This window comes from Pseudorca crassidens, chromosome 5, assembly GCF_039906515.1.
Source record: "Pseudorca crassidens isolate mPseCra1 chromosome 5, mPseCra1.hap1, whole genome shotgun sequence".
Taxonomy (NCBI): domain Eukaryota; kingdom Metazoa; phylum Chordata; class Mammalia; order Artiodactyla; family Delphinidae; genus Pseudorca; species Pseudorca crassidens.
Genome location: NC_090300.1, coordinates 145,771,832 through 145,788,128, shown reverse-complemented (window position 1 = coordinate 145,788,128; position 16,297 = coordinate 145,771,832). Strand labels below are relative to the sequence as shown.

The 16,297-nt window shown below is 56.3% G+C and overlaps 1 protein-coding gene across 1 annotated transcript in view; it reads right to left on the bottom strand.

The window, feature by feature from the left end:
• The window catches only part of UMODL1 (uromodulin like 1), a 63,652-nt gene that overhangs the window by 22,819 nt on the left and 24,536 nt on the right, over positions 1–16,297 (bottom strand). The window contains exons 8-15 of the mRNA XM_067739556.1: positions 15,069–15,181; positions 13,435–13,654; positions 8,007–8,144; positions 6,663–6,908; positions 6,315–6,533; positions 4,976–5,233; positions 3,297–3,409; positions 542–755 (exon numbers count right to left, since the gene is read on the bottom strand). Of these exons, the coding sequence (XP_067595657.1) occupies positions 542–755; positions 3,297–3,409; positions 4,976–5,233; positions 6,315–6,533; positions 6,663–6,908; positions 8,007–8,144; positions 13,435–13,654; positions 15,069–15,181 (1,521 nt within the window). The remainder of the gene's footprint in view (positions 1–541; positions 756–3,296; positions 3,410–4,975; positions 5,234–6,314; positions 6,534–6,662; positions 6,909–8,006; positions 8,145–13,434; positions 13,655–15,068; positions 15,182–16,297) is intronic.

The following is a 16,297-nucleotide window of genomic DNA, read 5'->3' as shown; positions in this document are numbered from 1 at the left end:
AAATCAGCCGGCACCTTGGTCTTTGGACTCCCAGCCTCTAGAACTGTGAGAAAATAAATGTCTGTTGTTTCCATCCATGGTATTTTGTTACAACTCCAGCTGACTAATACAATATGAGAAGAGACTCTAAATTGCCTTTTCTCCCGGCTTTTCTTTTCAATTATTTTTCCTAGGATTTTCCACAGTTTCCTTGGAAACTGTGCTTGGGAGGAAATCTGCCAGCAGAGAGGGACCTGTCTGCCCTCAGCCCATGGAAGAGCAGCAAAGGAGGGAGGGGCAGGATGCAGCCTGCAGAAAGGATGCGGCATCCCCGGGAATCTTTGCAGGTTCCCCCGAAGATTTTTCAACCCTTAAACCTTTTTAAAAAAAAAAAACCATAGGAGCAATAAGAGAGATGAGGGTCCTATCTGTTTCGCATTTTCATCTAATGCAGGGAAGCCGTCAAGAGGAGGCGCATCTTTCAGAAACAAAGCCAGTGGCTAGGATTTCACTGCCTCTCCCTTGCAGAGCAAGCCTCCACCGGGGTCCAGCCTCTGCCTACCCACTATGAAGGGGTCACCTCCGACCACCTCCAGCAGAGAGGCGTTCTGAAAGGCGGCCAGGAACGTGGCAGACACCTCCCGGACATCCACGTCTGCGATGACCAGCAAGTTGAACTCCACCACGACGCTGCCGCTGGAGATGCGGGTCACTTCCACCTGCACCCCACCTGTGTCCAGGTGCTGAAGCATGGAGGCTGGCAAGGAATTCCGCACCTTTAGAGAAACAGGTCTGGTGAGAAGAACCGCGTGCCGAGAGAGGAAACGGGGTCCTTGTCCTCTCCTCTGGGGATCGCAGCCAGCAGCAGTGCTGGCCTTGGGAAAGATGTCAAGGCCGCAGGTGAGTTCTGCCCAGTCCCCAGGCCCAGCACGAATGCCGGTGGGGCCCGAGACACGGAGCCCTGTCCCCCAACCAGAGCCAGCCGGTCAACGTGGGGCTAAGTGCCAAAGCCCCACCCTATGGGGCTTGTAACTTGGTAGGGGGCTCACAGCGGCATTTAGCATCTGCTGCTCTTAGCTCAGAGCCCCGGAGGACAGGGCTGAGCAACTGGTCCTAGGGAGGGACACCACCTCTCCGACTCCACTTTTTCCGCGACAGTGCTTGTGGCCTTCATACTGCGGAACATTTCCCCTTCCTTTCTTCCTGCTGCCTTTCCGAAAACTGCTTCCCCGTGGGCATCCTAGTGAGACAGGTAGTTCCTGCCTCTAAAAGCCTTGTTCATTATTCCATCAATCTGGACAGAATCCTACATCACACACCATATTATTCCATTCTAGCCCATCATGGCCAAAATGCCCAGAAAGGTACCCAATCTTGTAATGAGCCTTAAATTGTGCGTATAATGCAAATGTACTATGGAAGAGCCCACCTCCGCGGTTTGCCCTCACAGAGAAAACCTGGTCTGCATCCGAACTGCATGAGGTTCAAGGGACAGGCTCGTGGATTCCCAGCCTTGGGACAGCCAGTGTGAGCAAGTCTGTTGTTACCCATCAGAGGGTGCAGATGCCCCGGAGACCCCAGAGCCGCCTGCAGTCACATGGCTGCCATCTTTTTCATTGGAAGAGTTGGTCTTCTCTCTCTCTGTCTCTCTTTCTCTCTGGGATTTCCAGAGAGGGATCTGCCAGAGTCTTGGATTAAAATCACTTTTATCTGCATCTCAAGCCAGTCTCAAAGAGGAGTTCCAGGCCCTTGCTAGGAACTGACAAACAATAAAGTGACACATTAACCCACAACCTCCCAAAATGTGTCCTAATGTCCTACGTAGGTGTTAAGTTGCATAATTATTTGCTATCCTGAAACTCCAGACAGACAAAAACTGTCCCCCTAAATAGGCAAAAGATGAAAAGTTTTAAAAAGGAAAGATTAATCAAGGAACTTGGGGTAGCAGTGAAGCTGCCTCATGTGACCACCAGAGCTATGTGAACTGATTTCAGTGATTGTTGTTTAATATGGTGTGTAACTATCATTTAACCTAAGGAAGATTTGATATACATATGAATGAAATCATCAACAGCTCTTGAATCCACACACTGGGCCAGAAGCTGGGGACCTCAGAATAAATAAATAAAGCAGGACCCCAGATCTAGAGGAGTCCCAGTATGACAGTTCCTGGAGGCAGCATGACTTTTATCGGGAACGCTGATGGGATTGAACGGAATCACCAAACAGCGCGGCCACCGGCATTGCTAAGGCGCCACCGTGTTGTGACTCCACCAATAGGTGGCGCTGCCGAGCTCTCTCTAGTCTGTGTCTTAAACCCCCAGAACAAGGAAAAGCTAAACTGTATGAGACGTCCTCTATGCAAACAAGATCATGACAAGTGCATTCTCTATCCATCAAAGGGTAATCTAACCACCAGCAAAAAGAATATGGAGATTGCTCCTCTGACTAAATTGTAATAATATACCATCCCAAAGAATGCCAGTGGGTTGGCGGAGGGCACTGCAAGGGAGAGTAGGAAAAGGAATTTTTTTAAGGTCGGATCATAGTGGCATTATTCACAATAGCCCAAAAGTGGAAGTAACCCAAGTGTTCATCAATGGATCATGGAGAAAGAGAATGTGGTCTGTCCATACAGTGGAATACTATCCAGCCATAAGAAGGAATGAAGTTCTGATGTTGGTACAACACGGATGAACCTTGAGGACATTATACTCAGTGAAATAAGCCAGACCCAGAAATCACATATTGTATGATGCCACCTCTATGAAATACCCAGAACAGGCAAATCCACAGAGATAGGAAGCACACATCTGGTTCCAGGGGCAGAGAGAAGGGCTGATGATGAGCTAACGGGTTTCTTTCTGAGAGGACGAAAACCTTCTGGAATTAGCTGGTGGTGACGGTTGCACAATTCTGCAAATACAGTCTAAACCACTGAATCGTGCACTTTCAAAGCGTGAGTTTTGCGGTATGTGAAATAGATCTCAATTTTTAAATTTTTTTCTTTTTAAGGCCGGGGGAGGTTTTCTGCTCTACAGGGTCCCGCATCAATAAAGAAGTTTTACTGAACAGGAAACAACGTGACGTAAGGATGCAGCAGAGGAAAAGGCATGTCTCCCACCTGCTGATGTGTCTGTTTAATGGCAGATCCAGGACACAAAGGCACCACACCAGAGCTGGAAGTCCCAGCTTCCTTCAGAAGCGAGAAGTCTGTGGCACCTGCAGGTCTGGGTCCCGTTTGGCTGCCACTAAGATGCTACCACCTCCCTCCTTCACATCCCAAAAGAAAACAAGGACCGATGCCACCAACTTACCATCCGAAAGAACAGCTCCAGGAAGGCCTGGTACTCCTTGCTGCTTGCGTTGCGGAAGGATTCTAAGTACTTGACGTTCACTATCCTGACTTTTCCACTGAGCTTCTGGGCCACTGCAGGATGGAGAATAAACACGTTTGCAGGGGTATCAGGTAGCAGAGTATCATCTTATCTTAATAAGAGTATTTTTACGTTGGCCAGGAAGAACATCGAACTGAGGCTGATTTGCACTCTGTAGAGAAGGAACAGCACCTGGTACGCACAGACACAGCCTCCAGCTCCAGAGGACGACGGGACAGAGGCTGGGCGCAGAGGGAGACCCTGCCGGGGGCCGCGGAACCAGCTGAGCCCCTGCGTCTCTCTCCTGCCTGCCTGTGGAGAGGATGGCGACAACTGGAGGGTGTGGCCTGACCTAAAAGCCATCAGGAGCACGAAGGTGCACAGGTGAGAGCAGAGGTGGACCCATCTCAGGCCGGGGTCACACAGACGCGCGGGCCACTCCTCCCTCCAAGCACGGGTGAGACCTCCAGATGGCAGATGTACGCGACAGCCCAGCACCAGCTCTCCTCCGGGGCCGCCCTGCCTGACCGTCCGGCCAGCAGCGACCTCCACTTCTCCAGCTGGCCGTGAACTTGCACTCGCCTTCCTCACCCACATCTCCTCTCTAGTTTCCCAGTTCACAGCTAATTCGTATTTTCAAGCATATAAAAAGAAGTTCTAAACGTTTATGACTTAGGCATCCCCCAATGGGTCACCTTAGGCGTCTCCCAAGGGACGTGCACCCCATCTCGAAGACCACTGTTATCAACTCTTAGACAGTTGCCCAAGATTTGAGGACTAATCTGCAACATCAGGTCTGCCCTTGGCTGTTCAGGTAAGCTGGACATTCAAGAAGATATGTGGATGACAAATGCTAATGAGGAGAAAAGAGGAATTTTTTTTTTTTTTGCGGTACGCGGGCCTCTCACTGCTGTGGCCTCTCCCGTTGCGGAGCACAGGCTCCGGACGCACAGGCTCAGCGGCCATGGCTCACGGGCCCAGCCGCTCCGCGGCATGTGGGATCTTCCCGGACCGGGGCACGAACCCGTGTCCCCTGCATCTGCAGGCGGACTCTCAACCACTGCGCCACCAGGGAAGCCCAAGAAAAAAGGAGTTTTATCTGAATATATAACTATCGACAAGGCTCAGCTCCACCTTACGTTTCACTTGCTCAATTCTACTCCCCTCCCTTTTACTCTGCGGGTCCCAGGCTCAGTGGGCGGGGAGGGGGGCACTCACAGATCTGTCCATCAGCATCCTTCCTGAAAGCCAAGTCCAGGTCTGTTAGGAGTGAGGATGGTCACAGGAAATGGGTAGACCAGCACTGCACCCATTTCCCTGCCACGTACCCACGAGGACCCAGATGGGCGAGCGTCTGCAGCCTCTGCAGAGTCTGGAGCGCTTTGCAAAGCAGCCTCTTTGTCTACCACCTGTCCCTGAAATAAGCCCCCTCCTGTGTGGCCTTTGAACACCAGCTGAGTCTGAAGTGAGCCAGACATTCCTACACTGAGAGGAAAACGGAATCCCAGCATCCGCAAGTTCATGCAGCTATTTTAAACCTTAAGCCACCAAAAATCCTTTTCATGCCTTTTCTCATCCCTTTAAGAACCAGTGGCAAACGCGTCTCTGAAGCCTGTTACCTGTCCTCACTTTCAGGTGGGCTCTGGAACTTTCTTTTCCACATGCTTTGGCCACGATCTCCACCAGGTACAAAACACCAGGCTCTAGGCCAGACAGTGTCAGGCTTGCATTCTGGCTCTCCAGGTGCACAGTGGGGGTCCGCGCAGAAACCAGGGTGAGCTGGAAAGTGGGGCGCAGGGTGAGATCCGCCACCCATGCCACGTGAAAGCCCGTGCTGGTCACATTGGAGACGGTGACCCTTCCGATGGGCGTGGGAGCTGAGAAGTGGAATATAAGTTCCCTGATGAAAATCAGTCCAACGTTCCCAGGAGACAGGAAGGAGAACCGAACCCCCCCCCCCCGCCACGGGGACATGAGAGTCCTCAGGGGAGGCCAGCCCAGGGGAGTCAAGTCCCCCAGCTTCCACCTACACATGTGGATGCAGAGTCCCTGGACAGCCCCTGAGCCCTGGGCTCCCAGGGACGGCACCCCTGCCCCTTAGGTTTGCTCTGTGCCCACCCCTGAGGTCCCGGGACCTCTGGAAACAAAGTTTTCTTGAGCAGGTTCTGGGCAGCTCCTCCAGAGCGGCTGCCCCCCTCGACCCCTGGGCGGACTCCCCAAAAATCAGCCTGGTGGGCCTTGCTGGCTACAGACCATTCCTACAGGGGACTTGGGTGATGTATGTGGGCTGAAGAGTTTAGTTTCGGATCTAGCCCTGTGCAGCAGAGGAAATGCATCAACGGAGCTGCTTTCAACAGCTGGATGCAATCCAGGGCCAGGCCAGCTCCGTGAGCTCACACGGGGATGCCAAGGCCACCTCCCTCCTCGGGAGGTGCAGGCCAGGCCCGTGCCCTGCACAGAGTGGCTGCCTGTCTCCTGGGGTATCACCCAGGGGTCTTGGTGATGGCTCAAGCCTCTACAAGTAATGGGTAATGTGGAACTGCCGGGGGTCAGTACGGCTGGGAGGGTACAGAGCTGCTGGGGGAGCTGCAGCAGGCTTGGGGATGCAGAACTTCTGGGGAGGTACAGAAAGGTTGGGGGCCCAACCCCGCAGGGGGGATGCGCCCCGTGCTCAGTGCACTTAATGCAACACATGCCCAGCTTCCTGCTCCAGCTATTGGCAATCGGGAGGCTTAGGAAGGGGGAGGACCGGGCTGGAGGGAAAGCGGGGAGACCAAGTTCTCACCCTTACTAGACCGGAAGCCGACCGCCAGGGGACAGAGCTGCACGGCACTGGGTTGGTCTCACCCAGTGCTACTGGACTGCCCTGGAATGGACGACTGCGTGAGCCTTTGCTGAAGGGAGCTCACACACCAGCAGCTCCCCATGGCCCTGGGACGCACCCTTCCTGCCACTCACCGCAGGCTGGGGTCTTCAGAGATGCAGGCGTGGTGGCCGAGGGCAGGTCTGGGGAGCCGGAGGGTCCAGGGTCTGAGTTTTGTGGCCACGCGGGGTCCAGAGGTACTGGCGGCGTGTCCCTCGTGGGGAGGCTGGCGTGCCACTCAACGTGGTCCATGGGGCCCTGGGTAGGAGCGGGCCGGAAGAGCGGCTCCGTGGTGGAGTTTGGGGGCAGCCATCCTGGGGAGGCTGGTAGGCTGTCCATGGCCCCAAGAGGGGAGCTGTGGGTGGGCCCCGGAGCCCGGGAGGAGAAGGTGCCAGCCACCCTGCTGGCCGCCCACTGGCTGGTGCCCAGGCCTGGGGCCACGCTGGGCTCCCCCTCCACGGCTGGCCCAGTGCTGTTCCTGCCATGACCGAGCACGCTGCTGACCCCTGTCCTGGGCGGGAGCCCTGGGGTCCAGGCCTGGCTTGCTGCAGTGGTGCGCCGCGGGTATCCAGGGCTGGGGGACAAGGCGGGGGTCTCCAGGCCGAGGGCTGTTGTTTCTGTGCTGGGACCTGGGGCTGTTTCGCCTGTCACCGGAGATGGTGCACCACCGGTGGGGCTCACCACGTCACCTGCCGAGACACATCCTCTCTCAGACGGGGCGTCTGGTCTACTCTGGTCAAGAGCCCCCCCCCCCAGGTGACTTTAAGAGGGGGCACAGGCTATCCCCATGGGTGGTTAAGAATGTTTGCCATGGCCCTTGTTTGTGGTCTCCCAAGAGCTCTCTCGGAAGGCCCTGGAGCCTCTCCATTTGATCAGTGAGGATGCCGTGACCCTGAGATTAGGGGGTCCACCTGCGAGGCTGCAGAACCAGGACATAAGTGCGAGGCTTGGCTCTTGCTGGCCTCAGATGGACCGTGGAGCCGTGGGCCTTTGGAAATGGGGATAATTTCCCCCAAATGTGTGCTCAGTGTGGGGCTAGGTTCTGGTCACTCTTATCAGCTCGCTGGGCGACACAGGTATAAGAAAAAGGATGGGAGAAGAGAAGCTGTGTGGGTCTTAGGAAGTGGGACACTATACACAGTAGTTAAGGACTAGAGGCTTTCTCCCAGGGAACCATTCTCTTGCTTCCTCCAGCCAGAAAGCCTTTGCAGGGATGGCAAACAGGTAGCTGAGCACCTATGCTGCCCACCCTGTGTCCAGAGCAGACATTGCTAGTCGATCACAGCATTTTAAGTCTGTATGCGACCTCCTCCGGCTTCTGAACTCAGCATGCCAGGTGGCCCTAACAAACTGATCAGAACTTGCCCCCAGAAACGTTGGGGCAGAGACACGCCAAGAATGGGGCTCAGAGACCCCACATCAAGGCCTTCTCCATGCTCACCGGGGCTCCTACACCATCTTGGGGTCCAGTCCACCCAGGGAGGGACCCCTGCCCCCAGGGGTTTCATCATGACTTTCTCTGACCCTTTCATTCATAAAAATAATTTAAAATCATACTTTAAAACTGCACTGGTATAAAGACTAGATCCGTAATTGATATTTACTGTTATTAGATTCTTTTTTTCTTTTGATATTAAAAGCAATTAAATCATTCTCATGGGCCCCTAACAGTATGGTGGGCCCCAGGCACCGTGCCCACCCTGCTTGAGGAGAGCCAGCCCTGCTCCACCCCAGGTCCTCAGGGAGGGGGCTCAGCCCAGAGCTGGGGGCTTGGGGACGGGGCGCACCATCACAGGCCCGGCCCGGTCTGGAGGGGTGGGCATCCCTGGCCGTCCGGCACCGGCAGGTGTATGAGCCCTCGAGGTTGATGCACTGGGCGGCCGGCGAGCAGTCGTGCTGCAGGCTGTCTGCGCACTCGTCCCAGTCTGTGGGCGGGGAAGAGACAGGACACGAGCGGGTGAGAAAACGGCCAGAGACTGCTCAAGCAGAGCGCCATGGTGGCAACTTCCTGCTGACCAGAGTCCTTGCAGCGAACGACAAGGGGTGGAGCAGGGCGTCAGTGAAGCCCTCGGCATCCAGCACCCGGGGCTGGCGGTGGGGTTCCCTGCACAGAGCCCTCCCTGCAGCTCCTCTCTGGGCCAAAGCGACAAACCAAAAGCCCGCCCTTGCCCACCTCCAGCGCTGGCTGGCTGATCTGGGGGCAGAGGTTAGGGAACGTTGGGATTCCTGTGGAGGTATTAGCACCCACAGGTGTGAATATATTCCCCTCTTGTTTATTCTTTGTTCATAAGGTGCTTTCTCTTCCCTCTGACAAGCCAACATCCCCTCCTATTTAGTGTCTCAAGAAAGAAACAGAAAAGTAACTGAGCCAGGAGGTGTCCAGTTAGTATAACATGAACTTTCCAAGACACAGATAGGACGGCTGTAAATACCTCCCCCGCGAGTCTGGGAGATGATTGTGAGAGACCCCAAAGCCCCGTGCCACTGGGAAGCCCTGACCCTTCTGACCTGGGCAAGGAAGGCTCAGTGAGCCCCCAACCCTATAAATCCCCCCAAACCCTTCCCTGCCACAGTCCTTTCTCGGCCTCTGAACTCGAACTTATTTACAAAACAGAAATAGAGTCACAGACGTAGAAAACAATCTTATGGTTACTGGGGGGAAAGAGGGGAGGGATAAGTTGGGAGATTGGCATTGACATATACACACTACTGTATATAAAATAGATAACCAGTGAGGACCTACTGTACAGCACAGGGAACTCTACTCGATTCTCTGCAATGACCTGTATGGGAAAAGAATCTAATAAAAGAGTGGGTATATGTATACGTATAACTGACTCACTTTGCTGTACACCTGACAGGAACACAACATTGTACCTCAACTCTACTCCAGTAAAAAATAAACAAATAAAAATAAACCCTTAAGCAATCAGTACTCGAGCTGTATTTCAGGCTGGGAGGAGCCGGGGGTCGGGAAGCAGTCTTCCCACAGCTCTAGAAATCCATCCTTCAGCCCAGGTCCAGCTCTACGGGTCGCTGCCCGTCCCATCCCCGCCCAGGAGAGCAGGTGGCTCTTAACAGAGTTGCCTCTGCCAGCGGGGGAGACTGGGTGCCTCGACGGGGTGAGGTTACCCTCGAGGGGTGGCTACCAGGCTTCCCGAGAGCTGCAGGCGGGGTCCCCGAGCCAGGCTCAGGGCACCAGCGAAGCCCGGACTTGGCTGGACTTCAAGTCAAGATGAGGCATGAGTCCAGTTTTGTGCAGAGAAAACCCCGCCACTGAGCGCTCAGAGGCCGGTTTCGTGGGTTTCAGTTTCGCTTCTTGTGATCTTTACAGAAGCAGCTCCCACGAGCCCAGCAGACTCATCCGCCGATGCAACAGTTACACCCTGACCCAGATCCCCCTGGAGCGCAGCCTGCCCTCCAGGTGGCTCGAAAGCGCCGGGGGCTCAAGGCCGGGGCTGGAACCAGGCCCGCCGGGCAGCAGGGCCACGAGGAGAGCGGAAGCCCCCGTGGAGACCTGAGCTCAAACCGCAGAGCCCTGGAAGCTATCTTGGGGAGGTGATTCCCCACCCCCTTCGCTCCGCCAGCACGTGGCTCAGGGGTAAGTCTGAGGACGATGCAGACAACTCTGTTCTGTCTCGTATAGAAGCCCGAGGCCTGGCAGTTCCTGGGTTCAGAGCGGGAGGCGGGCCTGCGAGCCGTGAGAGCTGCCAGGCGGCCTTTGCGCCTCCTGGGCCGCCAGACGAGGATGTGGGCAAAAGCTGCTGGTGCAGGACCTGTCCTCTGCTCCTGCCGGCCCTGAAGCGGGGATGAGGACGTAGCCCACCTCCCGGAGGAGGCGGCAGCTGCGACAGAGCCAGGACTCCTGGCACATGTAAACCCCCAGGAATGAGGTGGGGAGGCCCGAGGACGAGCTGCCCCATCCCTGAAAAGGCAGGCTCCTCGGGAGGCCCCAAACTGTCTTTGGGGCCCAGGTGGCCTTCAGAAGTGAAGCCTGGCCAGAGTCCTCAGCCCTTCCTGGGGGCCAGATTCTCACTCAAGGAGGAAGGTAGTCACAGAGAACTGGGTTCTAACGGCGGCAGGAACAGAGGCTGGACCAAAGGCAGTGCCACCGAGTCTGGAGGAAGCAGGCCCACCCCCGCAGGCCAGGTAGACCGTGACAGGCCCGGGGCCAGGCTCCCCTGCTCGTCCTCCGTCACCCACCTCCCACAGAGGCCACAGGAAGGTCCACTGCGCCTATGATGCTGTCAGGGGTGCGCGGCCGACTGGAAGCTTCGGGGAGCGTGGCTAGGCCAGTCCTGAGATCACAGAGAGGGCGCTGCCCCCCAGTACTGAGGTGACCCCAGGGGAACCCCTCACACAGAACGGCACCGCCATCAGGCCTCGTCTGGCTGGCGTCTGCACAGGGCACTAAGCACGAAGGGGCCACATAGATGCACGTGGAGGCCCAGGGGGTCGTCTGCACGTGGAGCAAATGAGCAGGACGGCCCTTCCTGAGCAGATTTTAAGGAAGGGGAGGGGCGAGGGTGGGACGGGATGGAAGTGGGGCGGGACGGAAGGACTGGTGAGGGCTCGGGGACCCTGCAGGACCTTCCGGGCCTGAGAACTCACCCGACATACGAAAGGGCATCCTAGGGAAGACTTAAACCGAAATGTCGGCGGCGCTGTCAGATGTGTGCCGGGCACCCCGCTGACCCCACACCTGCAGGGTCCCTTATTTACCCTCCGGGGGGATGGGTCAACCTTCCTGTCTCTCAGCTGAGCACACCGAGGCCCAGGAGGCGACGTGCCTTGTACAGGGACCCACGGCGAGGGAGTGTCAGAGCTGGGATTCCAGCCTGTCCCGTGAGGCCCTCTCCCGCCAGGCAGTGTAAGCAGGGCCGGAGGCCCGGGTTGCTACTCAGCACTGAGCCTCCCCGCACGGGCACGGCCCCCCTGGAGGGAGACCAGGACGCGTGGCCACCCAGTGACCCGGGCGGGGTTGGTATGGGCCTCGGGGAGAAGATGAGGTCGTGACAACATGACTGCCACGCTGCTGGGACCCGTGGATTCACAGCAGCGAGAGCTCGCAGATAACCCGGGAAAACTCAGCAGTGCCAACACCATTTCTGTGGGGTCGCTGAGGAAGGAGCTTTCCGTGATGCGGTTTGTTGAATTTTTGTGGAATCACAATGAGTGTGCTTCTCCAGTTCCCCGGCCGTGCCTGCGGGGCTGGGGGCTCTGGGCCGGTGGGGAAGGCGGGGGACTTCGGTTCGGGCCTCCCCGGGTGAGGGTTGCGGCCCGGGGGCTGCCCCTCGGGCTCTGGATCAGGGGACTCTGTGCAGGGCAGAGCCATCTCGTCCACCAGTAAACAGCTGAGGCCTCCTCGTGGCCCTGGGAGACCCTCCCACCTTGGCCCTCAGCTCCGGAATGTGAAGCAAACAGCCTACCGTTTTTCAGGGATGCTGCAAGGTGAGAGCCTGCTCGGGGCTCCCAACTTCCAAGGATACTTCCAGAACTTTGTGGGGTGGGGGGGGGCTTCAGAAGGATGAACCCTGGGATATTAGCAATGCAGGGCACCTCTTCTTCCTTTGTATGAGTTTGCTGAGGCTGCCATCACAGACTGTCCCAAGCTTTCGAGCTGGCTTAAAACAGAATTCATTCTCTCACAGTTCTAGACGCCAAAGTCTAAAATCACGGTGTTGGCAGGGCTGGGCGCCCTCGGGCTTTCGGGGAGGGTCCTTCTTGCCTCTTCCGGCTTCTGGTGGCCCTTTGAGCTCCTCGGCCTGTGGCTGCGTCACCTCTGCCTGCATCTTCACGTGGTGTCCTCCACGGTCCCTGGGTCATCTCCTTTCCTGTCTCTTCTAAGGGCACTGCCATTGGACTTTGGGCCCACCCTGATCCAGAAAGATTTCTGATCCTTCATTTCATCTGCAAAGACCCTTCTTCCAAATACGGTCACGTCTGAAGTTAGGTGTGTACTTCTCTTTGGGGCCACCATTCAACCCACAGCATCACTTGACAAAGCTCTGGAATAACCTGAGCCCTGATGCCAGGGGATGAGGCTGGGAAGCATCTCGAGGTTAGGGCTGGATCTCCAGAAGACGGATCTGTCTCAGGTGGGAGTGCAGGCTGAGGGTCCACCCACAGGCTGCCCGGCATCTGCCCAGCACTTATCCCCTGAACCCAGGCAGGCAGGCCCACCAGGTGCAGAGGGCCGCCGTCATCTCCATCCCCGAGGGGGTGAATGACAGAGGAAGGGACCCCAGGCTCAGCAGGAAGGTGTTTCCCAGGCGTGACTTCAGGTGTGACACTCCCACGGCCCCTTCTCTGCATTCGTGGGCTGGGGGAGCTTGGGACAGCAAGCTGGCAGGCGACGGGGCTCAAAGGAGTTGACAGCGCTCACTCTGGGACCTGCTCCACTCGGGGGTGGTGCGTTCCATAGATTGAGCCCCAAACAGGCTCTTTGATGTAGAGACTGCAGTGCCCTCACCGCACAACGGAACTTCATCCCTGCTTTGACAGCAAAAGCTTCCTGACGTGACAGCTCGCTGTCTCTCTATGTCTGTCTCTCTCTGTCTCTCACTGCCCCCTCTGCATCCCCTACATCTCTCCCTCTCTCTGTCTCTTGATGTCTCTGTCTCTGTCTTATCTCTGACTCTTATCTCTGACTCTGTCTCTCCCTCTGTCTCCATCTCTCTCTCTCTCTCACTGCCCCCCTTCCCCCAACCCCCTCTCCCCGCCTCTCTCCATCTCTGTTTCTCCATCTGTCCCCCCCTCTTCCCTAATCTGTGACTTCCTGTATCACCAAGTAAAATTACAAGCCTTTGGGCTAATGAAATAGATCTCCACGTTAACAAGGCGCACAGCAGCCAGGCCTGGCTGGGCCCCGACGCAGACACGGTAAGCTCCGTCCCTGTGCCCTTCGTGGACCCTCCAGCCCGGTTCCACCCTGGGTTCTGGTGGCAGCTGAGAAACACCATCGAAGGGAATAAGTGTCCCTGAGCTCCAAGGGGTGCTTCTCCCGTCAGGAATTGGAGGTGTGGGACACAGGTGGGCTCACTGTTTCGGGGCGGCAGCCCCAGGCCCCAGTCCCCATGGAAGAACACGGAATACGGACTCAAATTTCATTTGCTTCATCTTTTGGAACAAAGTGAATGTTGATCAGGACTAACGCAGCCTGGACTTTGGAGGGCATCGGGGCGGCACACCCTGGGCACGGAGAGGAGGACCCACCTTGCACAAGCGTCTCCGACTGGTCCACCTGGAACACGGTGCTCGCCCACAGAGGCGGGAGCATGGGGGACAGCGTGGACACGCCCACCGGGAACTCGGGGTCCTGCACCGTCAGTCTGAGCCTCACCACCACGCTTCCGGCCCGGAGAGACACGACCTGCATCCTCAGCTTCCCTCTTCGGTACAAGTCAGAAAGCGCCGGCGGAAAGGAGGTTGCAACCTGGCCCAGAAGAGGCAACAGATGCTCAGAGGCAGCAGACTTTTCCATCAAAGCCTTCAAAACCAGTCAGCGGGGCCCCGGGTGTGACATGTGGATGGTTCCCAGAATCCACGTGTCCTCTTCCTGACCAAGAGGGGGCGCCCAGCCACCCTCCTCGGGGAACAGCAGAGTTACCCCCTCCAGCTCACTGCAGCCCTGGGACAGTGGGCCGGGCCCGCTCCGTCTTGGTAAGGACTCAGAGACCATGACAGTCGGATCTCCATCCTGCAGCCCTAGATGCACGGCCCACTCTGGGTGCCCTGGAAACCGGTGCGAAGATAATGTGTGTGTGAGAGAGATGGCTGGATGGACTGATGGACGGAAGCAGCAATCCCGTGGCTCTTCGGAGCTGCCCCCCTCCCACTGGGCTGTATCCCCAGGAAACAGGCACAGCCAGGTGATCAGGGGCACCTGTGCCCGAGCAAGGAGACCCAAGCCTCGCCCACATTCCTCCTACACCACTCCTGCACCCACAGGCGAATTACTGCTAGAAACAAGGGAGAATTCTCCAGGAAAGTTCAAAAACCAACTCCTCTCTGCAAGTGAACATTGAGAGGCGACTCTCCTTCCATCCCTCCCATGTCCACACATTCTGCAAGTAGAAGCCTGGACTGCCCTCTTGTTTCAGAATATCTTTCTAAGACGTTTCTATGATGAACAGCCTTGGGAGAGAGAGGATGGCCCCGTCCAGAGCAGAGCAGATCTGTTCACCATCTGATGTGGTAAAGATAACGTATCCCCGGAGCAAGGTTTAGGCAGGTTTGCATGGGGTCCTCAGCTGTGATGCAGATGTACTGCATGTGCGTCACCCACCGGGCTCCCTCTGCATCACCCCCGTGGGACTTGGGGGCCAGCAGGGGACCTGGCACCAACGTGATGCTCGTGCCGCCCGCTGTGCTGTGAGGGAGGGAGTCCTTTGTCTCTGACCCAGGCATCTCGTGTCCTCTGCCAGCATCCATGCAACAGGCTAACTTACTAGCTTGCAAGAAGGGCCAAATCCTAGCCCTCTCCCAGTTACTGACAGGTTGGCAAGTCGCTTTTTTCTCCAGCTCAGCATCCCAGGATAGATGATAGCTGCTACTGGCCTGGTTCCCCCAAGCCTCATGCTGGTGCCCGCCTTCAGCCCCAGGGAGGAACGGATGCTTTGATCGCTGGTAAATGCTTACTCAATGAAGCTGCCCCAGAGAAGGAGGGCAGAGGCCCCAGGTCCCCCAAACAGAAGGTTCGACAAAAAACCCAGCCGAGCCATCAAGGGGTCCAGCCCGTTTGAATCGAAGTTGGTTTGTCCCCAAACCTATTTTAAGTCACACATGAAAGGGGGCACAGGGCGGGTTTCTGGCTCCGGCTCTTGGAAAGCTCCTCTGCCGGGCTTTACCTCGTGCAGCAGCTGCTGGGAGAAGTTCTGGAATTCGGGGCTCCCACGGTCCAGCAGCCCCTCTGTCACGTTGCGGTTTAGGATCCTGACAGTGACTTCGAACACCCGGGCATCTGAGACAGACGATGACACAAATTAGCTGAAATCCGGGGAGCGCGAGTCACACGCTTTTCTGTCAATGTTTTCCAATCTCCCCTACTCTTTGGAGGAGAATTTTTTGGAAAACAGATTGAGGCATGAGTCTTAGGTTTGGTAGCCACATTGGGGGAAACCAGCGTGAGGAATATATGCCTCTACGCTGGAGTGAAGGGAACTCAGACATAGACACACACTTTTAGAGCCAAAGCAGGGGGACAAGTTACAGACGTCACATGGCTCACACCGGCGGGAACTGGGGTTCAACCAGCCATGTAGGGTCCGAAGGCCCCTCCAACGATTCCTCACCCAGTGTGGCCGCTGCTTTCCTTGGCACACGCCCCAGCCAGGCCCCTGACACTCAGGTGACAAGTTCATCCTGATTTCTCTGGGACTTTCCCATTTTCCCACCAGAAGTCCCACCTCTCAAGAACCTACTCTGTCCCGGACAAAACGATAGGGTTGGTCAGCCTGTAAGGGACGTGTCCTTTTCTTTGGACATAAGCAAACCTGGAAAAGATTCAAGATGGGACATGGGAGCATGTCTCTTTCGATACCAAGAATGAAACCCACATCCACAGCAGACCCTGCAGCCATGATCTAGATTCTAATGATCTGAAGGCACTCACAGTTTGTCCCACCCTGGTTCTCCACCAGCCAGCGAGCTTCGCGCCGGTGGGGCAGAGTTTATCACCGCTGCACGCACACAGCCCCAGAAATGACACCAACGTTGTTTAGCGTACATTTCTAGATGGGGGCCCCTCTGAACCTTCTCCCACCTTAGCAAGAGGAACGAGTACCCCTTAGGGTCCGGGATTCCCAGGCTCCGGTCCTGCCCACATCACAGAGCCTCTCGGGAGGTGGGTATCCACCAGTGCTTCGGGAATCCAGACTTACCGTGAGGCCCCGGGTCTCCACTGCTACGATAATCTCTATGGCCTCCAACACAGCAAGCATTTAATAATGTCAAGTGAATTAGCTAAGACCTTTAAAGTGAATCGAGCTTCTTAAAAAAAAAATAGGGCTCTGCAAACATAAGGCATTTCTACAATACAGAGAAGGAACGAGAATCCAGCTGGGGAAGGAATCAGCTT